Source organism: Haemorhous mexicanus, chromosome 21 (assembly GCF_027477595.1).
Source record: "Haemorhous mexicanus isolate bHaeMex1 chromosome 21, bHaeMex1.pri, whole genome shotgun sequence".
Classification (NCBI taxonomy): domain Eukaryota; kingdom Metazoa; phylum Chordata; class Aves; order Passeriformes; family Fringillidae; genus Haemorhous; species Haemorhous mexicanus.
Window position 1 is genome coordinate 11,134,866 of NC_082361.1, and position 27,327 is coordinate 11,162,192.

General features: G+C 58.8%; 3 protein-coding genes across 10 annotated transcripts in view; 2 read left to right on the top strand and 1 right to left on the bottom strand.

Annotated features, from left to right (window-relative positions):
- Positions 1 to 2,535: 2,535 nt before the first annotated feature.
- Positions 2,536 to 7,850, top strand: LOC132337001 (POU domain, class 5, transcription factor 3-like). The gene is made up of 5 exons (XM_059865073.1): positions 2,536 to 3,033; positions 4,556 to 4,667; positions 5,071 to 5,201; positions 5,734 to 5,898; positions 6,683 to 7,850. Exons 1-5 carry the CDS (start codon positions 2,536 to 2,538, stop codon positions 6,932 to 6,934), a joined length of 1,158 nt encoding a protein of 385 aa, XP_059721056.1. The 3' UTR covers positions 6,935 to 7,850.
- Positions 7,851 to 9,738: 1,888 nt separating this feature from the next.
- Positions 9,739 to 12,866, bottom strand: FUT7 (fucosyltransferase 7). 2 transcript variants are annotated; one of them, XM_059865228.1, is made up of 2 exons: positions 12,595 to 12,866; positions 9,739 to 11,107 (listed from the first exon to the last, which is right to left on the bottom strand). In XM_059865228.1, the coding sequence occupies exon 2, from the start codon at positions 11,041 to 11,043 to the stop codon at positions 10,000 to 10,002; it is 1,044 nt and encodes a 347-aa protein (XP_059721211.1). In that variant the 5' UTR covers positions 11,044 to 11,107; positions 12,595 to 12,866; the 3' UTR covers positions 9,739 to 9,999. The 2 variants fall into 2 exon arrangements, with proteins under 2 accessions (XP_059721211.1, XP_059721210.1); XM_059865227.1 differs by having other exon boundaries at positions 9,739 to 11,087; positions 12,595 to 12,865.
- Positions 12,867 to 15,925: 3,059 nt separating this feature from the next.
- The window catches only part of ABCA2 (ATP binding cassette subfamily A member 2), a 34,327-nt gene continuing 22,925 nt past the window's right edge, over positions 15,926 to 27,327 (top strand). For 5 of the 7 annotated variants that reach the window (XM_059865548.1, XM_059865552.1, XM_059865553.1 and 2 more), the window contains exons 1-6: positions 15,926 to 16,049; positions 23,281 to 23,374; positions 25,718 to 25,829; positions 26,252 to 26,418; positions 26,620 to 26,747; positions 26,916 to 27,020. In XM_059865548.1, coding sequence (XP_059721531.1) covers positions 15,984 to 16,049; positions 23,281 to 23,374; positions 25,718 to 25,829; positions 26,252 to 26,418; positions 26,620 to 26,747; positions 26,916 to 27,020 — 672 coding nt within the window. In that variant the 5' untranslated portion in view covers positions 15,926 to 15,983. Of the gene's footprint in view, positions 16,050 to 23,280; positions 23,375 to 24,224; positions 25,830 to 26,251; positions 26,419 to 26,619; positions 26,748 to 26,915; positions 27,021 to 27,327 lie in introns of those variants that run through there. The other 2 variants (XM_059865550.1, XM_059865555.1) reach the window with 2 other exon arrangements.

Below are 27,327 nucleotides of genomic sequence, written 5' to 3' on the forward strand. Positions count from 1 at the left end.
AAGCCTGGAACACTAGCAGGTTCCAGATATGGGCTGATGGAAGGATGCATCTATCCATTTCCTCTGGAGCAGGCAGAAGAGATGTGGTCACTGGTACTCGATGGTCTTACACAATAACCTCACACAGTCCCCACCTCCTGCCCTCCCAAATCACCCAAAATCATTGAAATGTATGGGGGGGGGCACACATTGAGAAACCCCACTGACTCCTTCCACATCCCCCAGCTAAAACCATCACTGCCACAATGGGCCCCCGTGCCTACAAAGGGGCCGGTTCAAAGTCAACGTCTCCCTTCCCCTCCGTCTGTATAAGAAAGGAGAAGGAATGCGTTTGAGGCCCGGGGTGGGGGGGGGGTGGGGGGGTGGTAAGGAGAGGTGAAGGGGGGGAGGGGGGCCTGGGAGGCTTCCCGGGGGGATGGAGAGAAAAAGTAGGTTGACTGGAGGAGGGGGTCAAGCCCGGGAACAATAAATCAAAGGGAAAGGGAGTTACTGCCTAGCTAAGGAGCCTCTGAAACCCTGGGCCGCAGCAGGAGCTCGGGAGGAGCAGGGCTGATGGCTGCCATCGGGGTCCCGCAGAGAGATTTCCTCTGCCCGCTGGCAGTGGGGCAGGCAGCAGCATAGCAGGCAGTGGGCAGGTCTGCCCGCACAGCACTGGGTTCAGCATCCTCAGCAGCACGGTAAAGGTAGTCCCTTGGCAGACTGAATCCAGCCCCTGCTGGGGAAGGTGCTTCAGCGCTCTGGGCATGGGACCACGGAGGTCCAGAAGCCACAGCGCTCACTCAGGGCTGCCCATGTCCCCACTAACAGGGTTTTGGATCCTTAGTTCATTTTCCTGGGGCGTCCCTCCCTCCTGGAGCAGTCTGGCACAACCAGGATGGGCAGCCTGGTACTTGTCCCACCAGGTGTCAGGAGCAGACTTTAATTTCAGCTCATCCATCGGGCCATTTTTTTCCTAAGAGCAATATCATCAGGAGGCTTAGCTGTTCCACTTCCCCTGACATGCAGCAGTGCCATGTGCTGGGCCACGGGCTGCTGCTGGCATTGTGGATACCAGTCTCTAGATGCCAGTCCCTGGATGCCAGCTGTGGGCATGAGTCTCTGTCTGCCAGCCCTTGCGTGCCTGTCCCAGGGCATCACTCGTCGAGTGCCGGTCCCCGGGTTCCAGCCGCCTCAGCAACCAAAGCAAGTGCTTCATAAACAGCATCTAGCACCTTCCCCAAGTTTCCCCGCCCACAGCCCCATTCCCATCCCGCCGCGGGGGAGGCTGCTCCAGCCTATCTCCTGGCCATATCTTCAGTGCGAGACGGCAGCAGCTCCCAGTAATCTGGGTTAATAAACAGGCAGCAGTGTCGGCAGCGGGATCACTCCCTGCCTTGCTCTGGCTGGGATCACGGCGTGCTGGCAGAAAGAGCACTCCTCGCCTTGCTCCAGCTGAGGTCAGGGGATGCCCATGCTGTTGGTACCTGCCTGTATGCAGGAAGTGGCATCGGGCAGAGCCAAGCAGAGGCTCTAGCAGTGTCAGGATCGGGAAGGTTCGCGGTGCTGAGCCAGGAGGGAAGGAAAGGGGAAATGACTGGAGCTGAGCCAGCCCTGGTGAAAGCCCATTGTGAACTGCAGTGTGAAGGGAAAGTCTTTAAGATAGAGAAAATATGGAGTGTGCTTCAGTGTGGAGCCAATGGACACAGTAGTTGGGGTTGCAATTCCTTCCCCAGCAGCACACTCTGAGCTCTGAGGCCCCAGGGACAGACACGTTCCTCCAAGCCACAACCCTTCTCTGCAGAGTGAGAAAGAGGAGAGGAATGGTGAGACTGTAAGGGGCCTCGGGAGCCTCAGCTCTCTCTCTCCTTGACTGAGCCATGCTCCCCAAGGAGCTAAGGTTCAGTCAAGAAGACCAGGGATTAAGAGGGGCAAGAGGTTATGGTCAAGACCAGGAGCACCCCTGCTGCTGCAGGATTACACCGGCATCTCACAGCTTGTCCTCTGTACTAGGGACAAGTGGCTGCCACAGCTGGATGGGCTGTCCTCACACCAGCCCCTGGCTTCGGTTCATGCCTCCAATAGGTCCCCAAAGCCATCCCGTTTCTTGTCTAGACTCCGCAGCGCTGGGGGTTCCCAGGTGGGACGACCCCGTGGCTGCTGCTGTCCTAACACTGGCGCGGTGCCCCCCGAACAGCGTGGGGCCGGAGGGGCTGCGAGGGACGTGGGTGTCCTCGAGTCCCCCGGGACTGGAGGGGTGGGAGGCCCCGCGGCAAGATCGGTGTCCTCCCCCTCCCAGGCCCATCGGGGCCGCCCCGTCCACCTCCCCACCGGCGCTGGGTGCAGGCCGGGGCAGCCTCCTCCCATAGCACCTCCGTGCCCCCCGCCCCCCTGGGGGATCAAGTTCACGCCCGACCCACCGATGCGGGGTCCAATGGGGCCGGGGCCCATCTCCATCCGGCCCGGCCCGGCTCCGCCGCTCTCAGAGGCCCCAGCGGCGCCCCAGTAGGGAGGCAGCGGCCGGCAGCCCCCGCATGGAGCCCTAGGGCAGCGGGCAGCATGTTCAGCCCGGACGGGGGGCTGCCGGCCGCCCCCTTCGGCCTTCTGACCGACGCCGGACCTCCCTTCCCCCGCGGCAGCTTCGACGGAGCGCCCGCTCAGCCGCTCTTCTTCCCCTTCGCCGCCACCGCCGAGCCCGAGCCCGCCCGCGACCCGCCGCCGGCCCGCGCCTGGCTGCCCCCGCCCGCCCCCGCGCCGCCCGCCAAGGTGGAGGTGCGCCCGGGCCGGCCCTGCAGCCAGCCCGAGCCCGAGCCCCGCGCCGCCGCTTGCTGCGGCCCGGCCTGGCCGCCCCCGCCCTGGGCCGGCCCCGCGCCCGCCGGCCCCGCCGCCCTGCCCGGGCCGCCCTTCCCTGGCCCGGCTGCCCCTGCCTTCCCTGGCCCCCAGCTCTGCCCCTCCGCGCTGCAGCCGGGCTCCGGCGGCCCGTCGGGGCTGGGCAGCAGCGGCAGCTCCAGCGGCGCCGCCAGCGAGGGCGGACACTCCAGCGACAGCGGTGAGGAGGTGAGACCCGACGGGACGGGCCGGGCTGCCCATCCCGCTCCCGCCGTCTGCACACGGTGTGCCCCTGGGGCTTTCCTTCCCGTATGGAGCCGCGGCTCACCGCCCCGTCGGCAGGAGCTGCCCGACTGCTCTCGTTTACCGCCGAGACCTGCCGGTGCCACCAGTCGGGGCCCGCCGTCGGGTGCCCCCGGGAGAAGCCCTGACCCAGCGCTGGGGCTCGTCCCGCATGTGTCCGACTCTCCGCACGGGGAGAGCCTTGGGGAGGCTGCTTTGGGGTAAGGTGGGGAGTTTTAGGAACTCGGGAGAGCAGCTTCCCGTACGCGATGCATCGGGGCCGTCCCGGGTAGCGATGTCGAAGGTCGGCTCCGGCGTGACACTCGGGGCAGCGCTTGCGAGGTCACCGAGGGCTCCTGGCCAGCCCCCTCAGTCCCCTTCGGTCGGCTGCGTCCCCGGCCGCCGTTCCACAGGCACTAAAGTTTTCTGGGGCAGAGACAGCCCGGAGATGAACGCGGGAGGAAGACGGGGGCAGCAGGGCTGATTCCCGGCACGACTAAATTTGTGGTTTGGGCTAATTTTTAATATTTTCAGTGTTGACGTATCACGATCCTGCCCCGGGGAGACAAGCGGCGGCCGATGCCGGGGACTCGTCCCTGTCGGTGTTGGGGAGTATTCGCACTACCGCCAGTGGGTCAGAGCTGTGGGAGGTCCCACGCCACAATCTATGCGTGTGTGTCCTCGGTCCGCAACCGGCCGCTCTGGGTGGGAAGTGGACATGAATGGCATTTTCTATCTGCGGGACGGTGTTCTGGGACGGCATCCCTCCTGCATGGGAGGGATGCTCTTGAGTTTACCGGTGCCGATTATACGCCAGAAACTTAATAGCCGTGGCCCGCTGACAGGAAAAACTACTGAAGAACCCGAAACACCGCTGAAAACTTTTTAAATGAGTAAAAAGCTTCATAATGACCCCGTAGAGGCTACAGGCTGCGCGGCAGGAAGGTGGGAAGCGCCTGGGTAGCTGCTTGCCAGAACGAAATAGCCGGCTGGTAGCAAAGAGGTGCTTTAATTTAACGCGGCTCAGGGGCGCTTTTCTCTCTCTTCACGGGAGTCTTTTCCCTGCTCCAGACGCAGGCGGGAGAGAGACTGGTGAGGGGCTGCCTCAGAGCCCGAGAGCTGTGGGGAAGTAAAATCGGGCAAACGTGAGACTAGGCCAATGTGATCATTGGTGCTGCCTCTAGAGGGTCAGGTCAAGGGGGCGCGAGCCAGAGGACAAAGGGAACCATTTCCAAGGCGTGTTGGGGCAGAGCAGGAGCTCTTGGTGCCCTTGTGCTACCCTTAGCCGCCGCCGCGCCATATTGGGTCGAGCAGACCAGTGTGTATGGTCGGGGTGGGTCCTCTGTGAGCCTGGTCGGTGTCAGTGCTCGTGGGCTCAGCCGAGCCCTCTTCTGCCGCTGTCCTTCGGGGACCCCAACAGACCCTGGGCACGAGGTGTCCCTTCTTAGTGTCTTTCTGCCCTTGCCAGGATGCGCCAACCTCAGGAGAGCTGGAGCAGTTCGCCAAGGACCTCAAGCACAAGCGCATCATGCTGGGCTTCACCCAGGCTGACGTGGGACTGGCGCTGGGCACCCTCTACGGTGAGGGGTCGGGTGTGGGGGGGGAGGAAAGACCCATGGTGTTACCCCACAGCCGGTGGGAAGGGAGAGGCCCGCGAGGGATTTGAAATCACTTGAGATAATGATTTCTGCTCCTTAACGACCTGCAAAGGAGGTATCAATCTCCAGTCCCCTGCCGGGGCTCCTAGAGGGATATCTCCAGGTCTGAGGTGAGAAGCTTCGAGCTCATAAGGAATTGGTTTAAAATAGCTACAGTTGCTTATTGAGACGTATATCAGGGCTTTAAATCCGTGGTGAAAGAACAGGGAAGAATGCCTTTCATGGTGACCAAGGAACAGGGCAAGCTTGGGGGTGGTGATCCTGGGATGCTGCCTGCGAGGGAAGCTGTGTGGTGTGTAATGCCTTGCCTGCCTTGGCCCTGCAGGGAAGATGTTCAGCCAGACAACCATCTGTCGCTTTGAAGCGCTCCAGCTCAGCTTCAAGAACATGTGCAAGCTAAAGCCGCTGCTGCAGCGCTGGCTCAATGAGGCGGAGAACACGGACAACATGCAAGAGGTGCAGGGCTGAGGGGGCTGGGAGACAGGTACCTGCAAGCCCTGAGCCACAGATTCTCCTCCCTCTCCCATGTGCTTTCAGGGAGAGAAGAGGGGAACAGAAGGCATCTTGTGTCACAGCACCACCTTTTGCTGCATGGCTTAAGTCTGGCTTGAGGGCAAACCACTGGGTATCACCTTCTGTCAGGCTGGGGGAGGAAGCCCAATCCCCCTGGAGATATGTTGTGGTTGTGACAGCTCCCATTTTGAGTAGCTAGGTTCTGCTGGAATCTCAGATAGACTTGAGCTCCCTGGGGAACCTGGGGGAGGATGCAGAAAGATGTGTCTAGCCTCACTGCTGGCAGTGTTGGGACACTGGGAATGGCTCCAGTCACAGTGGAGTGCTCCTCTCCACAGCACAGGAATGATGCTCAGTGGAGAGTCACAGGGACACAATCTGTGCCCCAAGCTCTGCAGCCAGCTACACATGTGTTCCAAGCCTGGTGGAGACTCTTCCACCTGGTAACAAAACATATTCCCTCTCTCGTTCCCAGATGTGCAATGCAGAGCAAGTACTAGCCCAAGCCCGGAAGAGAAAACGCAGGACCAGCATCGAGACCAACGTTAAAGGGACACTGGAGAGCTTCTTCCGCAAGTGTGTGAAGCCCAGTCCCCAGGAGATCTCTCAGATTGCTGAGGACCTCAACCTGGATAAAGATGTAGGTTGGGAGGGTGGGGAGGATGGGTGCCCTAACGATTCCAGCTCCTGAGCAGTACCAACCTTCCAGCTCCTGAGCAGTACCAACCTGACAGTTTGGTACTTCAGCTCAGAGGAAAAATGAAATACACACGAAGAGATGTAAAAAACTGCCCTTTAGCTGTGCCAGACAGTATATATATGGCTCATCAATATGAAAAAAAAACCCACTTGGTTCCAGAGAAGACTTTTGTTCACAGATTAAACATTTAAAACTTCAGAGAGACAAAAATAATTCCCAGACCTAGGTACAGGCATCTGTGTTTGTGTATATGTACATAACTATGTGAAAGTAATCTGATAAAAGTAATCCTTTGATACTACTTCATCTCCGAAGAAGTTGAGTTTTGATCCCAAGAACCCACATGGATAGTTACAATGCTTTTCTTCTGAAATGGAAATTCATCAGAAGAGACAAACCACAACCCACTAACAATGCCCAGGTTTGCATACTGGCTTCATCTGGCTATGCTACCAGCCTTTGGAGAGCAGCCTTTCTTTTGATTTGTTATCTTCTTTCCTATTTAACATTTGCTATTTTTGTCATCTCTCAACTCTGGAAGCAGTGGGAAAATGGTCATGGCTGAAGTTTGTTTGAGCTGAGCCTAGCAAGGAGTTGTGACAGGGAGGGGGCTATACTGGCAGGTTGGGGTGCTGTGGAGATGCTACCAGCAGAAGGGTCTCCTTGTCACCCACGTGGTGTGCCTGGGTCACCCCCTCATCCTTCTCTGTCTCCCTTCCCACAGGTGGTCCGGGTCTGGTTCTGCAACCGGCGTCAGAAAGGCAAACGGTTGCTGCTGCCCTATGGCAACGAGGCAGAGGGGATGATGTATGACATGAACCAGCCCCTGGTGCCCTCCACTCTGCCCATCCCAGTGACGTCCCAGGGCTACAGCCTGGCACCCTCCCCTCCTGTCTACATGCCGACCTTCCACAAAGCTGAGATGTTCCCACAAGCGCTGCAGCCTGGGCTCTCCATGAGTAACAGCAGCCACTGAACCAGGGGCTGTGGGCTCACTGCAGGTGGGCTGGTGCTCTGAGGCAGCCCCCCTTGCCTTTGGCTCACACAGGCATAGCCCTGCTTCTGCTCTCTGGGCTGATATGTGCGGCTTTTGGGGTGTGAGGGGCTGAGAGCCTGACCCAGGGACAGTGCCTGCTCTCTGCAGATGCTCCCAGTCCTTCCCCGTTATGTGAGCTTACTGGTCCCAGCAGCATTGGGGACCCCCCCCAACCTCCCCTGGGGCCAGCTCCTCCTGCCCCACTGCACCCTCTGAAGCCACATGTGCCCAGTGCTCTTGAGCTCGTGCCTGGCCCCAGCCCAGCCGCTCTCCTGCAGGATGCAGAAAAAAAAATTTTAGATTTTGGGAAGGGTGGGGGGAGGTGGTGATTTTTTTTTTTTTTTAAGGTTTTTGGTTGTAGTTTTTAAAAATCAAAAATTTTTGTAGTGATCTAGTTTCCCAGGTGTCTCCTTCCGCCCTGTCATGTAGAGAAGGGCTGGGGTGCCATGCCCAGAGCCAATGGCTCTCGTGGCTCTGCCCACCCTCCTGGGCGGCCGGATGAACCAAGGGCTGGGGCAAGGGGGGAATGTGAGCCCCCCACCACGCCTCACCCTGTGGCACAATAGAGCTTCTCTGCTCTGCGGAGCAGCTGATAAGGCTTGTTTGGGATGGGGGTTCCCTCCCCAGTGCTTTGTGCCCAGCATCACCCCCAGTCCCCCCCTGCTCTCCAGCTGCTGTCTCCCAGCCCAGCTGCCCAGAGACCACCATTTTCCTGGAGGGCCCAGCCCAGGCAACCTACATTACCCTATCCATGCTGCTAGCACCCCATGCCTTCCAGCCTGCTGTAGTTAATAATGATTTTTATATTTTTTGTTCTTAATCACATTCCCTCTGGCAGTGAAATAAACCTCAGAGTTCTTTGAGGCAAGAATGAGTTCAACATTTCCTTGCCTTCCTCGCATCCCTGCTTCTGCAGCCCAGCAGTTGAGGGTTGGCTGCATGCAGGGGCAACAGCAGGGTTGGAGCAAAACACCCTAAGGGGGTGGACATGTCTCTATCATATCAGCAACATTCAGCTCTTGGCTGCCTGCAGCTTGGCCTCCCTCCACAACTGGTGGCAGCTTGGCCCTGGAGTGGTACCAACTTGTCAGAGCTGTTGCCCCTCAAGGCAGAGGGGGTCAAAAGTGAAGCGAGGGGGTCATCTTCCACCCAGTTCAAGCTGCTGGTGTGCTGTAACTGCTTCTGGGAAGGTTGGAAGCAGTGTAATAACCCAGCCGTGCAGGTCCATTGGGCACTTAAAGCTGAGCTGGTGGAAGCAGAGATGTCTGTGGGATGACCCTTCACTTTTTCCCACCACACTCTCAGTTGGCTTGCCCCCAATCCATTCTCTCAAGGCCCCTTCCCCTACCAAGCCTGTAGGGAAACTTGGAGAGCCCTGATTTTTCAGCTTGATGGGTGGTAGCTGGGGCTTTGCTCTCTGGGGCTGCCTGGAATAGGGGGCAAGGAAGGCAGCTGCTCACAGGGCACCTTGGGACCCTGCTAAGGGCTGGGCCGGGCTGGATTCCAGCCTTATGGGGCAGTGCCCTCCTGCATCCCTGCTTGCTCCCCAGAGCCTCCTACTTTCCTGCCCACAGGGTAGGGGCACAGCCATGTGTGGCATCCATCGGAAACTGCCCCCTGTTGCTGCTGTCCAGTGCTGCCTGGCACTTGAGGAGTGCTGGAAGCTGGCAGGGTCAGGAGCAGAAATATGAGACAGATAATAATCTCCCAAAGGTTTCCTCTCCACATTTCCACTATCTGGTTTTCTGCCTGCAGCCACACAAGAGCTGCAGCCCACCATGGGACCCCCACATTCTGCTACCATGGCACCCCCTGCCCATGAGTACCAAGCATCTGTGGGCACCCACAGCCCCTCCTGTTCCGCTTCTGGTTGACCCAGAAAATAAAGCGGAAATCGGAAGCCACAGAAGTCAGAAGAGCACAGTGTGCCCATCCAGCTGCTACCTCACCAGGGCTGTGCCAGGGAAGGGATGTCCCCTCTGCTGACTCTGAGTGCTGCCAGTCCTGGGAGCCCAGTAGCTCGCAGGGTGATAGAGATGGGGTTTGGTGACTTCAGGGCCACAGGGAAGAAAACCGGAAAGGAAGCTTGTGACAAAAAAAGAATTGTTTACATCAAGGGAGTTAAAGGCACTGAGTATAGGGGCAAAGAGCAAGGGATGGAGCAGTGATGTCTTACCCCTTGTCCTGGCACTCAGCCCTGACAGCACCACTGATCCCAGAAGGGTACTTGGGATGCCCGTAGTGCAGGGTGCCCTCTGTGCAGGGTTTCCCCAGTGCAATGTGTGCATGTGCAAGTTGCTCACAAGATTGGCTTTGCTTCAGGGTTGTGCAAGCCTTCAGAGGCTGTCAGCTCACTAGCTTCCTGTAACAGCAGGGAGGGAGTGACAAACCACAGTGTCCCTCTGCCTGCCTGGCAGCACTGAGATTGTTCTGAGAGCATCCGCTGTCCTGTGGCTCCTCACTGGCACAGTGGCACCCATGGCTCAGGGGTGAGGGACAGGAAATGGGTGTTGCCAGGAAGACGGGGAGCAGATGCTGTCCTTCCTCCCTGGCCATGGGGTAATGGATTCCCCTGGGTTGCCGCCTGCTCCTCCAGCCCAGCCACAAATGTCACCACAGGGCCTCTGCTGCCATGACTTTGGTACTCAGCCGGTGCTGGGGAGACATTGAGGATCACAGGGGAAGGTTGGGGAGCCCTGAACCACCCACCATCCCCCTGCCCTGCCCACACCACATGCACAGCCTCAGCAGCACTATGCCATTTATTTCCAAAGCACCTTCTGGTCCTGCCAGCACCCTGGCAATGTGTTCAGGGTTAGGTTGGGGTGATAAGTCCTGTTTCACAAGAAGTGAAGTCATAGGGAGTTGCTTGAAGTCACAGTGTGACAACGGCTGGGTTAGGAGGAGAGTGGGGACTCTTGTCCTTTCTTCACATCCTGTGTGCAGGTCGGTGCCTCACCACCTCCCACTCCTGTCTGCATTCATCCCAAGGGTCCCAGCACACACTAGGAGTTGAACCAGCTCTGCAGGTCAGGATAGATGTGGCCTTGGTGCAGGTGGGGGTAGGCCGTACAGATTGCGCAGATCCGCTCCCTCCAGTCAGCGTAGAGTTTCACACTGAACCTCCTCTGCCAGGCAAAGAACTGCCGGTAGCGACTGGAGTTCATGGTCTTCAGGAAAGTGGCCAGCTCCTCCAGGGAGCCAAAGTCATTGACATGGATGAAGGAGTCTGCAGGAACAAATTGCTCATAGTTGGCCCTGGGTGGTCCCAGCACCACAGGCACAGTGCCGGCCAGCAGTGAGTTCCTCCAGAGTTTCTCTGTGATGTAGTCCCGGTGGATGGAGTTCTCAAAGGCCAGGTAGAACTTGGACTTGGATATTGTTGACAAGAGGCAGTCTTTGCAGAGGGGCTTGTTGTTCGCTTTCCCATATATATTCACATGGAGGTACCTGGAGAGGTTTTTGTAGACTTCAGCTCTTTTCTGAGTCCTGTGGTAGTTGCTGATAACCCAGGACACCAAGCTGGTCTTTGCTGGGATGTTCACAGTGGCTGACCTATTGGGAACAAGCTTGCCATAGGGGATGAAGATGTCCGAATCCTGTCTGTAGGTCATCACCCAGTTGAAAGTCTTGTTCCATGCCGCTAGAGCTCTAGTGTTGGAGGGGGACTCCAGGGACACCCATACCCAGTTCTGCCCTGGCAGCCTCTCCTTGGGTAGTTTGTCCCGGCCAGGCTGGAGGCTGGAATGGGGGAACACCACCACATCGGCCTGGTGCAGGAGCTGCCGCTCTGTGGTGAGCTGGCAGCCTGTGATGCTGTACAGCTCATGGCACACATCTCTGCTGACATTGGGGACCTGCTTGGAGGGCCATTCCCACACTAGGATCACCAATGGCTCCTTGTGTTTTAACTCTTCTCCAGAGCCCTTGGAGGGGTTGAGGAAGAACCTCACGTTCCAGAGGGTGGTTACAAACACCCCAGCAGTGACCAAGGCTTTCACACCAGGCCGTCCCCACGGTGACCATCGCAGCGGCAATGCCCAGGGCATGCTGGTGGGTTGACTGTCACCTCATCGGGTGACAGAGCTGACACCTGTGAGAGAGGAGAGGCCCCTGAGGACCATCAGCTCAACTTGCCAGGGACAAGGGGTGATGGGGAGGCACTGTGGCCAGAGGGGCCAGAGAAAGGGCTTCTTCATGAAGCCTAGGCCTCAGCATCACCCCAGGACCCTCCGTTTCCCTGTGCCAGAGTTCCCCATGCACGTGCTGTCGCTCCAGGGTGGCCTTTGTTCATGCTCTTGTAGTCCCTTGTGACCTTTGGGGGAGCACAAATGCTGCTGGGAGGTGCAGAGTTGATGGGAAGTAGCCACCTGTGCCACTCTGCCCCGCCTGGCTGGCCCCACTATAGGCAGTCCTTGCTTGCTCTGTGCCTCAGCTTTCCCACTGGACACACAATCACAGTCTCAGTCCTTCTTGCTTTGCCCAGAATAGGTCAAACCTGATATGCAGCCAGCCTTGCCACTGCTGTGCACCAAAGGACAAGAGGGAATGTCCCAGTCCCACCTGAATAGCCCCATGGTGACGCCTTAGCTGCAAAATGGGGTGACTGACTCTGAAGTCCAAAACTCTGATGAGGGCCAAGTTTGGCAGTGTCCTGCCCAAGAAGTGCCTGCTCACCCCAGCATTCTCCTGTGACAATGGCAAGGAAATTCCCAGGCTCTAGGTGCCCTCCCCAGGTCAGGGTGCACTCCCCAGTCCCTAAGGGCATCAGGAGCCCCAGCAGGCTGGGGCCCAAACACTCATATTTTATGATGTCAGGATGTCAGAGATGGCCAGTGCCCCACTGTGTGAGCACAGAGGGGAGGGAGGACAGGGAGAGCAGGAAGGACAGTGCAGCACTTGGGGCTGCCACTGGTGGGGCTCAGCTTGCAGGCACATGGGCCCCCCAGCTGTGGGATGCTCACCCTGCCAGGGCACCCATCTACCTGCCTCGGGCTTCTGTGGTTTAAGCAGCAGCCCTGCTGGGAGCCGAGCAGTGGCGGAGGTGGACAGGGAGATGGTTGGCTGCACTGGGGACCAGCCACCAGCTTAAGCCCCCTCTGGAGAGCTGGTCCCACTGCAGGGCTCAGAGCATTCAGCACCACAGGTGGTTTCTCCTTTTGTGGAAACCTCGGGAAACGTGGGCTGCCTGAACCCTGCTGCCAGCTGGGGCTGAGCCAGTGCCTCCAGTATTGGGGTCTCCTGGAAAGCAGTGCCCTACTTTTCCACCCACTGCAGCACTGCAGCTTGGCTGCAAAATATCCCTTCCCCACCTTGGCCCACTCCATCTGTCCTGCTAAAATGCATGAGCTAAGTTTAAGCTCCAGACAAATCTGGCATGGGAAGCAGAAAGGGCTGGGAAAGCTTTGCTGGCTCCCTGCACTGCATATCAGCACTCTAGGTCTCTGCCCCAGCAGCAGAATGTTGCTTCTCTTTTGAGGATGTTGCCCCCATTTTGGGGATGCTCTGAAAGGAAAACCCCTGCTCCAGCAGTGGCAGGGGCCTCCCCATTTCTCAGCCCCTCTCCCCTCAGTGGTCAGTAATGTTGGACTCAGACTTACTGTGATGGAGGTGTGCGAGGTGCCAGATTCGTCTGCCTGGGTGCTGCTGGGCTGGGGCACTTGAGGGCTTCCTCTTTTTTCAGTTTTGCCTTGTCCCAGCCCCACAGCAGGTCCTTCCTGCCCCACGTGTCAGCTGGCACACCCCGCTCCAAGCACTTCCCCTGCACTGTGCTGGGGGGTGGGTGCCCTGTGACTGGGTGGGTACCTTGTGGCCAAATGGGCACCCCATAGCGGGTGCATGGCCCAGAAGAAGGTTGGTGCCCCATGGCTGGGTAGGTGCCCTCGGCCTTGACGAGGTGCCACCCATCTGCCACCTGCAGCTCAGTTGCAAACAGGATATCAACTTCCACTGACTCATCCTGAAACCATCAACTAACAGCCTTAAAGTGCCATCAAGCTCTGGGCACTGTCCTGTCCGGGATGTTTCCTGGCAAAAGGGGAAGCAGGCACATGTGAGCCTCAGCAGTGTGTACAAGGAGATCTGCCTTCTCTGTCCCTGCCCCAGTTCTGCCCTGCTCCCTGTCTGGCTCAGTGTTGTCCTTTGCTAGCATTGCTGTTCAGGACCCAAGTCTGAAAAGTCATGAAAGCCCTGGTAGGCAAAATGAGATGGGGAAACTGAGGCAGAGGCAAGGAGAGGAGAATCAAGGTGTGCAGCACTGTTCCTGAAGCTGGTAAGGGTATGCCCTACACCTTGGCACACACAGAGCTGGGAACAGGGCTCCAAACTGCTCCGTGGGGGTTCTCAGGCTGCTTCAGTATCCTTGAGATCTGCACTCTCATTCCTGTTGGCTGCCAGCCTCTTGGGATCCCTGTTGGGCACAATGCCATGCCACCATGCCACAGTATAGCAGGGCTCTGTGGTTTCAGTGACACCCCAAGAACCCTCAAAGGCCAACTCCAGCCCCAAGGGAGGGTGCTCTTCTTCCACAACCATGTCCATTTCCTGTCATCTTTTCTCACTCCTTTTCTGCATTTCTTCCCCTGCATGATTGAGAGCACAGATATTACAGTCCATTCCCAGGGCACCATTCTGAGCCTTGCCTGCCCTAGCCTTGCTGTCTGTGGGCAGTAGTCCCTGCCAGGCTGGAGCATTCAGCATCATCCTACTGCTGCCCCATAGCTTGAGAACCCAGGGCCACGTGGGCTGGGGCCATTCCCCTCCATGGAGGACAGCACTGGAGACAGCATTTCCACAGGGCATTGAGGAAGGATGGTAGAGGAGCAGGGAGCTTTTCCTTGGTACCTAATAGCTGTCATGTGCAGGTGCTGCCCCAGGACAGCCTGTGTGCAGGGACAATGACCTGGGAGGACTTGTAGCCAGTGGATCCAAACACCCCGACCCTGTGGCCTAAGGGACATGGCTCTGAGCCAGGCAGGGAGCCCGGACCAGTGCTGCCTGGGTGTGTTAGGCAGAGATCAAGGCCAGAGGCTAGGCCATGAGACCATCAGAAATGCAGGACAGCACCAACACAGAGCAGAGAGATGTATGTGTGTGGGTACTGCCATCTGCAGATGACTTTATACAGAGACAGGAGCTTGGCCACCCCACAAGGAAGTCCCTTGAGAGGTGCTCAGGGCTCATGTTCCCAAGTCTTCAGGACCTTTTGACCATGGAGGAGATGGGCCACAAGGTCTTTGGAGCTTCTAGAACAGGGAGGGGTTGGGCCTTAGGCATCAGGCCCTGGGTCCTTGGAGGATTTTTGCCACAGTGTCTCCAGGACTGTGCTGCCCCGTGGTACACTGCTGGGTCTGTCTCTTTCTGGCTTCTTGGGGTTTCCATGGCGATGCCAAACAGAAGAGCAGCTGTGAAGCTCCCCAAGACCCACCCAGGGGCAGCAGGAGGGAAGGTGCTGGAGACCCAGGTCAGGGCTTTGACCCACCCATGGGTCCTCCCACATGGGGGGACAGGACAGGGGCTTGGACAGGGGCTTGGAGATGCTTCTTGTGTGGGCTGTGGGCAAACCATGCACAATTCTTTGTAAGGAGTCCAGGTTGAATGCATCCCTCCTTCCCCAGGGACCTAGTAAAAGCTCAGCTCCCCTCAGTTGTGGGCATCTCTGCTGCCTGTAGCCCTACCCATGCACCCAGCAATGCTCACAAACCAATCACCCTCACCAGAGCATGGAGCTGGCCACATAGAGCCTCTCCACCACATCACCAGGCATCCTTTGTCCTCCTGCACCTCAGCAGTGTTTTGCCCAGAAGTTTGGGGAATAATGCTGCTTTGTGTTGGACAAGGGGAGCTTTTGTTAGCCCCGGGCAGCTGCCGAAGGGCCTGCCTTGAGCACAGGCACGCTTGGCAGCACCACTGAGGCTGGAACGGCCAGAGAGGGATTCACTGCTCCTGGCTACACTTGGCCCACGAAGAGCATGGAGAATGAGATGGTTACAGAGAGCTGAAGGAAAGGAGAGGGGAGGGGGAGAGAAGGCTGAGTGAGAGCAGGGAGAGGGAGGGACAGGTAGGAAATGGAGAGAACCAGAGGAAGAGGAAAAGGGAGGAAGGGAAAGAAGGATGGGGGAATGGATGAAAGCAAGGCCAGATGGAAAAAGATGGCAGGAAGGAGGAAAAGAAAGAAGAAAAGATGGAAGGAAGGATGGAAGGAAGGATGGAAGGAAGGAAGGACAGATGGGAGGATAGATGGACAGATGTAAGGAAATATGGATAAGAGGAAGGATGGATGAATGGCAGGAAAAAGGATGGATGGAAGAAGAGTGAATGGGATTAAGGAGGAGAGCTGGCCTGGTTCAGTCACTGCTGAGGGCATCCAGCCCTGGGTTCAGAGCTGACAGGACACAGATGTGGCACCAGGTTGGTCCTTCCAAAAACACCCGTGGACGCCCCAGCACATGCCTGTGGGACCGGTCAGGCAGGAGCAGGGTGGGCAGCGTGCAAGAGGAGGCACAGCCGTGGCACCGTGGTACACGGGTCCCGCAGCCACGGGCTAGTCCTTCCTGTCCTGGGGGAGCACCAGGGGCAGAAGCGCGGGAGGTGTCCTGTGTATGGCTGAGGGGCGGGAGGGCGGTGGCTCGAGGGGAGCGAGGATTACCCGGCCCCTGGGGCAGCAGCTCCGCTCTGCACAGTCAGCACCGGGGCCACTGTTGCCGGGATGAGCCGGTCCCGGGCCACGCTGTGCCGGGGCCGCCGCGCGAGCGGAGCGGGCGGGTGCGGCGGAGCCTTTAAGGGGCGGCCGCCGCGGGCTGGGGGTGGTGCTGGTGCTGCGCAGGGTCGGGGCGGGTGCGGCGGAGCCAGGCCTGGGCCGAGGCCGCTCCGCTTCCTCGCTACCCACGGCGAGCCGTAGACGCCGGCTGAGAGGGGATGGTGGTGGGCGGCGGGTGACCGCGGAGCTGAGCGCGGCGCGGCCCTTTGGCGGGGCCGGCCCGACCCGACCATGGGGTTCCTGCATCAGCTCCATCTTCTGCTGTGGAAGAACGTGACACTGAAGCGGCGCAGCCCGGTGAGCGGGGGCGGGGGGACCCTGCGGCCCCGACAGGCGAGGTCGGGCCCCGCGCGAAAGTGGTACCGGAGGGTCCCCCCAGTCCTTCGGCCCGGCGGTGTCCGCCTGCCTCGGGTCGCCCGTGCACGAATTCTCCGGCCCGGCGCGCCCCCAGGCCCCTGTGTGGCAGCAACAGTTGGGGCTCTCCCGCTTTACTGTCGTGTCCGTGAGGCCGCCCGGTCCCGGGGGCCGCAGGAGGAGGGGGGCTGGATGTCGCCCCCCCGGGTGTATCGCTCCCCGAGCCCCGATACCCGCCGGGTATAAATAGGTTCTCAGTCCGTATGTGGGTCGGAGCCGCCTATCTTCCGTAGGCTGGAGAAAAGGCAGCTTCGTGGGGTTGGGGGCCGGGGGGCTGATGTGTGTCCCTCCCGGGCTGGCAGAAGGGGCAAGATGGCATCGACCGTGCTGGGGCCTCGGGGCCGCTGCCACCCTGTCGCAGGCTCCCTGTGTGTGGTCATCCATCAGCCCCCCGTGGGATCCTTCACTGTGGGCAGGGGGTGGGTGCGCGGCCCGAGGGAGCCGGTTATTTTTAGCGGGTGGGGGAGGGGAACGAGCTGCTGCTCCCAAGCTGGCATCGCTTTTCTTTTCCCTTCCCAGTTATCCCGCAGGCCCGATCCTGCTGTTCCTCACCGGCTGCCACCAGCCCCAGACCCCGTTTCCGGGTAACTGGAGCAGCAGAGACTCCTGTGACAGGAGCAGGGATGAGCCTGGCGCTGCGGGCAGCTTTCCCTGCACTGACAGCCCTGATGCCCCCAAAATGGATGAGGGGGATGATGCTATTTGGCTGAGTCATCGCCCCTCTTTACCCTGAGCAGAGTTGTGTGGCCACGGCAGGGGCTGTGCCGGACCCTTGCCTGCAAGGATGAGCAGCCTGGCACAGCTGGGCCCTGGCACACACTGGCTGACCTGGCCTTGGCTTCCATGGCCATTGGGTTACAGAGTGGGGGTGCACACAGTTTTTGGGGACCCTTTTCTGCGTGACCCTCCCTACCAGCCCCATGGGCAGCGTGGGGATGCAGCACAGGAAGCTGTAGCCAGAGAAGGAGGATGAGGAGCCCAGGCGGCATCACCTCCATGTGTATGGACTGTTGCTGGAGTGCCACTGCTTCAGGCAGGGTGGCAGAGTATGGAGCAGCCCCTCCTTGCCCACCCAGCAATGCCATGAGTGCAGGGGACCAGCTATGAGCCAGGACGAGAGCGAGAGCTGGTCCCAGTGTTGTGGGTGCTCTTGGATGGATTTGATGCAGTCCCTAGGACAGCTGTGCCCTGAGGATGCACGTGCCCTGTGTATATCACCTCCTTCCTTGTGCTACTGCTGTGTGTGAATCCCAGAGTCACGTGGTGTCCCTGGTCTGCACAGGGGCCGTTATCCTGCCCACTCTGTGAGGAGCTCTACCCTCTCTGAGTAGTGTTGGGCTGAGCTGCCAGTGGTGGCTGGCCAGGGCAGAGCCAGGCCCTGTTTGGTGGCTGTGCCTGGCACTCAGCGGTGGGTTCCCCAGTGCGAGTCTGTCCTGGCAATAGCCGCAGATGGATGTTTCACTGTGAGAAACCAGCTCCCACTGGGATGATCTTACTGCAGCAGCCAGAGGCTGGGGGACTGGAGCAGCTGCTGCCCCTGATGTTCACCCAGGGGCAGGCAGAGTTGGGGGTTGCTGGGCTTCTCCCAGCTGCAGAGAGGGAGTGTGGGCACAGCAGCTGCCTTTTGGTCCATCCTATTGCTGCAGGTGCTCCCCTGGGGTCAGTCCTTGCCACCATGTGTTCCCCTCCCGGCAATAGGTGGAGTAGCAAACCCAGTGCTGCAGGGTAGGGTGGGAAGCAAAGACCTCAGGTTTGACTGAGGGCTCTGGGCTGGGACTTGGAAACTGGAGCAGTTCTGTGTTCTGCCTATGAATGTTGGTGGCCTGGGGGTGTCCCTGGCAGCAGGGGCTGTTCAGGAGCAGGATTGCAGTAGGGTACAGCCATGGTTTTGGGACAGACTTTATTCATAGTTTAGACAGACTTTCATATTCACAGGCAGACTTTATTAATTTATTCATAATTAATATTCATTATTTAGGTGAGGACTTCGCCAGGCCACTTATGGGTGAATGGTGGGTGCAGGGAGACCTATAGCATGGCCAGGCACTGTCCCTAGTCAGTGGCACCTCTGTAAGGCCTTGTTCCCAGCCCATGGTGGCTTTGGACCTTGCCTAGTGTGGCTGAGCTGTTCCAGGGACTGCTCTGGGCTTTGGCCGTGACTTTATTCTTCCCAGAGCATAACCCTGGGATGATGGAGGTCTGAGCAGAACAGCATCGGTGGCTCTTGGCAGAGGGAAGCCCGGGCTGTGGGGTCCCTTGGGGGTGCCCATAGCAGCCCTGGGGATTGCTGGCTGTGCCTTGAGTCTGCTCAGATAGGAATTGTTAAAGGATGGGCTCTCCCATGACTTTGGTATCTGGTTTAAACCTATGTTAGATGTAAGATTTAGCAGGTGCTTTCTCAAAAGTCACCAGAGGCACAGTTCAGGGTGTTCACCCTCTTGCCCTGGGGCTCTTTGTACACATTCATTTGGGATGGGCAGGCAGCTACAGCTGGAGCTCTCAGTAATGGAAGTGTGCTGTCAGTTTGCTTGGTCCTGGGGAAAGGTTGGTGGGTAGGTCAAGGCTCTTTTGGGGGAATGGTGGGAGCAGTTCTACGCTGTTTTGGTGCTGCAGCGCTCTGATGGGGCTCCCTGTGGCACGGGCCCTGGAATGAGGGAGGGGGTATAGGGAGAGCTGATAGCAGTGTGGCTTTTCTGCTCCATGCAGGATCTGTGCCTTCTGTGCTTTGTCCTGAAGGTGGAAAACTCTCCACACAGGAGCTGGCAGATCTGTCCTTTCCCCCTGGCTGGTGGTAGAGAGCTGGGGGGAAACTGATGCTGCCAGAAAATGAAAGGCTGAAATTTGAGGTGCTGGGGGGCTGTAACACTGCCTCTGCTGGGGTGCAGTGTCCCTAGGACCCTGTGCCTGTGGCCTTGCCAGCTCCTGCTGCCAGGGCTGGGAGGATGCTGGTACTGAATCCTGCAGCAGGAATCAGTTGGGTGCTGCCCTGGCTGTGGGTGTTCTTTGCCCTCTCCTTGTTTGCAGCAGGTGTAGGGAGGGGAAGCATGGGTTTGGCAGGGGTGTGGTGGCTCAGCAGTGTCTCTGTGAGTCCCTGTTGGCGCGGCAGCCGGGGTGCACCCGTTGTGGAACACCTTCATCCACACTGGCTGCTGGCATGACCCTGTGCTCAGGTCAGGCATCTTGTGCCAGTGGGAGTGTGACCATGTCCCAGTGCTGTGTGGCCTTTGCACAGGGCACTGACAATGATGTGCCCTCTTGGCTCATCACACAGGTGCCTGGCTGACACTGCAGGAATGGGGAGAACCGTGGTGGGTGTTCCTGGGTCCTCAGCTCAGGAGAGTTGTTGACAGGAATTTCTTGCTCCTCCAGCCTCCCCAAGGCAGGACCCCAGGCTGCCATGCCAGGGCTGTCAGGGGTGGGGATGTGTCCATGATGGAGGCAGGGGGTAGTGGAACAGATGGGCATAACTGGAAGTGACCAGAGGCAGAGGTGAGGGTGGCCAGGCCTTGGCAGGATGGGAGTTGGCAGCCCCTGGATCTGGCCTTGTCTGAGCCTGTGGGGCAGGTGGCCTTGAGGGAAATCTCTCAGGCCCCACCTGAGTGGTCAGATTTCCACTGGAGCTGGGCAGCTTGGTACAGCCTCATGTGTTTTGGGGCCTATTTTGCCCCAGAGCTCTCGAGCTCATCTTTCCCAGTGACCACAGCTTTACCTGCGTTTATGTTCTGGCTGTGGGCAAATGTGGGCATCTAACAGTGATTAAAGTGTTGGGCCATGAAAATTTAGAGGTATTTCTGCAGCCTTAAAATGCTATTGGAAAAGTTGAATCCTGCAGGACTTGAGAGCCCAATCCCTCAGGGTTCCTGCAGGCCAGCACCTATTGCCAGTTTCTGCTGGCACTGTGGGCAGCACTGGCATGGGTAGAGAGGCTGGCATGGAGTAGGCAGCAGCTCCTTCCTCCCATGAGGAGGACAGGCGGACCCTGCCCTGTCCTCTGGGGATTTTGGATGCTGTGTGTGATGCTGCTTCACCTGTGTTGGAGCCAATAAACCCCCTTGCAGGTGCCAGGCTATGGGCAGGGGGACTGACATGGCAGGTTTGGGGAGCAGGGGTGTCACTGGAGTTGCCAGCTTAAGAGTCTTAGTATGGGGGTGCCCAGTCCCTGACTGCCCCTCTCCCACACCATGCTGGCTGGAGGCTGTGGCTTGTGGGCGTCAGGCATTGCTAGGGGCACACAGGAGAGAACTGAGTGGACTTTTGGGTGACAGCCTTGGACAGGAAGAGCTGCCTCTGCCTGGCCTGGCTGTCCCCATGAGAACTGCCCCCTGGGCTACTGGGACATGAGTGCTGCCACATCCTGCGGACACCAGGGGAGTTGTGCAGTTGTTCATGACCTGACACCCATATCTGTGCTGACCCTGGCTCCAGCATATCTCCCAGCTGTCCCAGTGGTGGCTGGAGGGTGGGCACGGTGGCACCATTATGCTGGGCCGGGCTGTTTGCTCTGTTTGCATCACTGTCCTATGGTGCTTATCTGGCCTTTTGACCTGGCTGTGTGGGAGCTGTGTGTCACAGCAGGCACTGCTGCATCCTGCTCAGCCTCCTAGCAGCCTCTCGCTCCCATCTGACAGTGTGGCAAAGGATGGGCACAGGTGTTGAATCAGTGTCCCAATGCTCCCAGAAAGACATGTGCCTCTGCCAGGGGCCAGCACCCTGCTGTAGCACCCAACCAGCTCTGCCTCCCTGCTAGGGGAATTGGGCAGGACCCCACCACCCCTGCCTCCAGCCAAGGGCAGGGCCGAACTCCAGCCAAGGGCAAGTTACCCCACTGTCTGTGGGGTGGCAGGTGGACACCCAGCACTTGTGCAAATCTGGACAGCGCCTATGACCTCATCTGCTCACATACAACCAGGCTGAAATGAACATGTGGCAGGAGATGTGGAAGAAGAGAATGCCACCACCCAGAAGCTGTCCCTGGCCCCACAGCCATTGTCACCTGGTACAAGGGCTCCTGGGACCAGTGTCCCACCCTCGGTCCTGCACCTGTGCCCTCGTCAAGAGAGGAGGGGGGCAGGGGATGGGTGACAGAGCAGGGCAGACTAGCTGGTGCACTCATGGCCAGCTGCTGGCAGGCACCGGCCCCTCTCTTCTCCTCTCCTTGGCCCTTTCCTACCTACTGGGGAGCATTTCCTTCTCATCTGCTTGCATCCTGGCCTTTCCTCCTTGCTTCCTCACACAATCCCCAAATGTCCCCCAGTGTCTTGCACCTGCAGGTGGGGACCCCACCATGCCCAGACTGTGCAGGTGTCCTGGCCTGGTGCCTCTCTGGAAGTCTGAGGCTCCGTTGGGCCCCGCTGCATGCCACTGCCCCTGGGGACCAGGGGGGCAGGGTCAGTCCTAGAGGTGCAGCCTGGTAGATAGCCATCAGCTACCATGTCTGCCCATCACGATGCCACTGTGGGTACCAAAGGTGTGGGACGGCCTGCTGTGACACTGGGATATGTGGGACAAGGGGTAGGGACAAGGGACATCTCTGGGGATGGAGATGAGCAAAAGTCAATGACCCCTGTCAAAAAATAAATAACAGCAATTAGATTCCAACAAGCTGTTGCCACCAAGGACAGTCCCCACACGAGCCTGGTACAGGCCAGCATGGGTGTGTGGGGATGGTCCCCCCGGTGCCTGGGCACAGAGGCCCCGTTGTGTGCCTGGTAAACAGGCAGGGGGTGGGGCAGGGACCACGGGACAGCAGTGTGTGTCAGGGTGTCCCCTGCTATCCTGCTTTGTGCAGGAACAGTGACACCAGGGACTGTCCCTGGGACTGGTGTTATCATAAAGATGACAGTTCTCAGGCACTGCTCCTGGGGGCATTTTCCATCTCCTCCAGCTCTTCTTCCTCTCCAAAACCAGGAACTCTGGCATGGTGAGTGCAGCATGGGCAGCATCCATGGGTGCAGTTGTGCTCATCCCACAAAAGTAGCACTGTGGCCATTTGCTGGCAGGGACCTGTGTGCAGGGCTCCCTCTGCTTGCTGCCATTTGGGGCTGCTCTGACTTTTTTAACATAGTGTTGGCAGCCCCTGAGTGAGGCAGCATGGAGGTAATGTTGGAGACACAGGGCCTGACCCTGTCACCTGTTTCCAGCTGCATCCTTCAAATTAAAGTCCGTTCTTGCCTCTCCATGGGCTTGCCCATTGGCACTGGTCACTGGGAGGCCAGTGTGGGTGGTGTAGAAAGCACCTTCCCAGCAGTGGAGCTGGGCTCTGCCATGCCCATGGGTGGCAGCAGTTTCAGGGTCTCAGCAGCTGCCTTGGGTCTAATCTGGCCCTGGAGTGAGGTGAAGTTGGCTCACCTCACCCTGTGCCTCAGTTTCTGAACCTGCAGTGGTTCCCTGCTGCTGGGCAGCGGTGCTGTGCCATTTCTGGGCACTCCAGTGCAAAGTGGCAGCAGCTGTGCTGGCAGTGTGCCGGCTGCTTGCTCCTGCCCAAAGCTGGAGATGCTGATCCCTATCCCCAGGGCCTCTGGGCACAGAGCCTAGCTGGGACTTCTGAGCCACTGCGGCCAGGAATTCCTAGGGATTTGCTGTTATTTACCATATGCTGCCAGGGGAAATTCCTTGCAGCCTTTTGGGAGGGCATGGAACAGGTACCAGGATGGCCCAGTTGCACCTGGAGCTGATGCCAAGGCCTGGCTGAACTGAACTCTGCTGTTGGACTCAGAGATCCAACAGTGGCACAGGTGCCATCATGCTGCTAGGGCACTAGCCATCAGAACTTGAGGTCTTCTCCCTGGGCAGCTCCAGCTATGATGGACCTTTGAGGCTGAGCTCAAGCCCCAGCAGCGTGTTTGCACTGCTGGAGGAGGGGTCCATCCCCTCTGCGTACCCTGCCCTGTCCTGCAGTGCTCTGGACAGGGTGGTGCAGGCAGGAGGTTGTGGGATGCCCAGGTACCTGTTTGCCACTGGCTGAGCTGTGACAGAGCCACCAGCCATTTGCAGTATGTGGACACAGTGTTGCACTGCACCAATGCCTGGGGGCCCTTGTACTGCCTGTGCTTCGCCCAGGTGGCTGTGTTCTGTCCCTAAGCATCCTGTTCCCTCTGCTCTGTGTCATCCCCAGTGGGTACTGGCCTTCGAGATCTTCATCCCCCTGGTGCTCTTCTTCATCCTCCTGGGGCTGCGGCAGAAGAAGCCCACCATCCCTGTGAAGGAAGGTAGGTCCCAGCAAAGTGGTGCTTGGGGCACTCCCACAGTTGGAGGCACCCTGAGGCCCTGGGGAGGTGCTCCAGCCTGGGGGCAGGGGGAACCTAGAGAGGCCTTTTGGGGGACATTGCACTGGGCAGGGGCTACAGCCAAGGACTCGTGGAAGTAGCAGAGTCTGTCCCAGCCTGGGGAGGCTCTCCTGGGAGTTGCAGCACCAACCAGCCTGTGGCTGTCATCAGCATGGGCGTTTTGCATGGGGAAGGGTAAACTGGATGGTGCTGGAACAGCCACAGTCCCCCTAAGTAGTCGAGGGTCAGCTGGAGTGGCTCTGAAAAAGGCTCCCCAGTGGTGTGGGGGGAGGTGACTTACAGAAAGCCCTATGCCTGGCCCTGGTGTGCTCAGAGGCCTGGCAGGATGATAAACTGATGGGACTGGAGCTAAGGGCTCTGGAAGAATTCCAGCTGGAGCTTTGGCCTGGGCCGTGGTGGCTGCGGGCTGTGCAGCTGGGAGGAGGCAGTGGAGTGAAGCTGTCAGCTCGCAAGGGCCCATTGATGCCCACCTTGGTGGGTGCCCTGGTACAGATGGCACAGCAGGGCCAGGGGAGATGCTGGGCACTGGTGGTGACACCATGTGATGATGGTTTGAGCCTGTGTTTCAGTGTGTCCTGGGGAGGGAGAGCCCAGCTGCCAGCACTGTCCGGCTGCAGCAGGTGTTGCCAGGCCTCCCGCTTAGGCGCTGACATACAATCTGTGTTGTGTGGTTTTTCATTTGGTTTTTCATTCTTTTTTGCTCATGTTTTCTTTTTCTTTCCCACCATTTCCCCTGCCCGCCTGCCATTCATGCCTCAACTGCATGAACCAGTCTGTAAGTCTTTGGGACGGGTGGGCGCCTCCTCCCATTTCCTTACCAGTGCTGGCCTCATAGTCTGGGGAGGAAGAGCTTGGTTTAAATAACTCACTCTGGCCTAATCTATGCCTCTCTTAACCCCTTGCCTTCCTCCACAGCTGGTGAAGATGAGCTCGGGCAGCATAGTATGGCCCCTGCCTGCTCCTCCCCAGGGTCTGACCAGTCATGATGGTGTACCCCCTTGGTTGATGGTGCTGGGTTCCCAGGTGCTGGGGTCACTGGTGGCCATGTCCCCGGCCTCCTGGGCTGTATAGGGCTCTCCAGCCAGGTGGAGGCTTGTCTTACTCCTTCTTCTTGCCTGCCTCCTGGAGCAAAGTCTGCTTGGTCCTGTCACCCATGTGGTTGCCTGTGGTCACCCAGTCTTGCCCAGTCACCAAGGGGTTAGGGCTGGCTCCCACCCTGGCGGCACCACCACCAGGTCTCTGTCTTGGCCCCTCATGCACCCTGGCACCACCACCACCAGGTCTCTGTCTTGGCCTCTCATGGCTGGGACAAGCTGGAATGTGGCACTAGAGCCTCAAGGCCAGCAAAATGCCATGCACTGACTTAGTCACCAAACCATGGCGTGGCCACCAATGTGGGTTCCACCACCCCAAGAGGCTGCTGGCCTACCCCATGCTGCAGCTGTTCCTTGTTCCTGACAGAAGCCCATCTTCACCAGTGCCCACCGATTGTGGCCTTGTTAACAGCACTGACCTATCTCTAACCACAGAGTCATTGGCAGGGTGGGGAAGGCAGGGTCCATGCCTGGCACTGTCTGATGACAACCTGTGGTCCCCATCGGGCAGTGGCATTCTGGGCTTGCCCTGCCCTGGGGAAGGACATGGGAGGGTCCCAGCAGGGATGATGGCTCAGTGACACCGGAGGGGGGAAGGTTTGCCAGCCCTTTGGTGCTTCTTGTTTCTCCCATCTCCGCACTCCGTGTCTCCATTTTCACCTACCTCCAGCTGCTGCACATTGGGGCAGCTGGGTTGGGGGGAGGCTTGTGACTCTGGGAGCTGCAGATGACAAATCTATTTTCCCTGTTGTATTTGTCCTTCTTTTCCACTGGAGATCCACCACTGCCTCTGAGGCTACTAACAGGGACAACTGGGGGCCTGGAGGAGGTTGGTGGCCATCTTGGGGGCAAGTGGCAGAAATTGGCATTGTCATGGGGCACAAGGGAGCCATCACCCAGGGAAGAGTGGGTGGGGGCAAGAGGGCTGGAGCCAGGGGTGCTGGAGCTGCCTGCAGCTCCACAGAGTCACCAGCCAGGACTGCCCTGGTGGGAAGGTTGCTGACTTCTGACTGTGGCCGCCAGCCTCCTGTGGGCTCACAGACCCCAGTGTGTGCTTTTCTGAACTGAGTGTCTGTTTCTCTGGTGGTCCCTTCCCCCTCTCTGCCTCTTTGCCTCTCCTCCCTGCTGCCTGCACTTTCCTTGGCCTCTTCTGCCCTCTTGCTGGCTCCAGCTTTCTACACGGCGGCCCCGCTCACGTCAGCCGGGATCCTGCCGGTCATGCAGTCCCTGTGCCCTGATGGCCAGCGTGATGAGTTTGGCTTCCTGCAGTACTCCAACTCCACGTGAGTCTTGCCCTCACCATGCACTTCTTCTCCCACCCCTCATGCTCCCACACAGAGCCCACCTTTTTCCACGCTGAAATTGCCACCCTGGGGCTGAGGCAAAAGCTAGCATCCCCCAAAATTACTTGGGTGCAGATCACCACGTCCTTGGTGCAGGGGACACCTCAGTCTGTTCTCCTATGGGCTCCCAGGTATTCAGTGCTGGGAGGAGGACAGAGGTGGCTCTTGGAGACACCATGAGGTGCTGGGGCTCTCCTCTGAACCTTGGCACCCTGGATTTAGTGTGCAGGCAAGGGCAGTGGTGCCCCATTTCAGACAGGACTGCTGTCCCATGCACCTGAGGGGCTCTTTCCCCCAGAGCTCTGGGGAAAGTGTCCCCATCCCTCTGTCCCTGAAGCCAGGGTGGTGTTGGGCTCTCCCAGGGTGACACAGATTCTGGAACACCTCAGCGAGGCAGTAGAGCAAAGCAGCCTCTTCGACCCGCAGCATCCAGGACTGGAGGAGGAGCTGGAGTCACTGCGTCGGCACCTGGAGGCCCTCAGCAGCCCTGAGCCCAGCTCCATGGAGACCCACTTCAGCAGCCAAGCAGGTGGGTTGTGCTCTTCCTGCCCCCACTACCTGTTCAGCAGGGACAGGTTCACCAGCTGGCCCAGCACCCAGCAAAGTGATGGTGTGTGGCAGTGCCCTGCCACTGTCCCATGTCACTGCATTAGGCAGGGCCAGCTCTGGTGCCATGCCGTGTCCCTCATGCTGGTGGGCTGTTCTGACCTCCCACCTTGTTCCTTGGCAGGGTCTAGCTTCACACTGGCATGGGCAGCCAAAGACCAGAGTGAGCTGCGGCGCTTCCTGAGACAGAACCTCTCCCTCCCCAACAGCTCAGCTGAGCTGCTCCTGGGCTCCAGGATTGATCTGCGGGAGGTGGGTGACCTCTGGGCTTTGCAGGGGTCTGTGCTACACTGTGAATGGCACCCAGCTTGGATTTGTCCTTCCCTGCCGCCCCATGCCAGGGCCTTGCTGGGCAAGTAGGTGCAGCACTGGTGCTCCACTTTTGGCACACCTGGCAGCCATGCTCTCATCTTGGTGCAGGTATACCGGCAGTTTTTTGATTCCTTTCCTTTGGTGCCTGATGAGACCCATGAGCGAGACCTATGGGATGGGTTTGGCCCCAGAAGGAAGATGACACAGCTGGAGGTGAGGAGCGGTGCTGCATGCAGGGAACATGGTAGAGTAGAGCCCGTCCTCTTGTCCCCTCCATATCCCACCCCAGGTGATCTGGGGGTGTCTGTCCCAGTAGATGGGCCATGACAGAATATTGTCAGGGGGCAGAGCAGCAGGGATGGCCGGGGTCCATCCTGGTGCTGCCACCAGTTCCCTCAGTTTTATGAGACCCACCAGTACCTATGCCTGGGTTTACCATTGCAGTGGGGGTTGGCGCTGCCTGGCTGGTGGCTGTGGAGGGAGCAGGGGAAATTGTTCCCCCCTTGCGTCTGGCATGCAG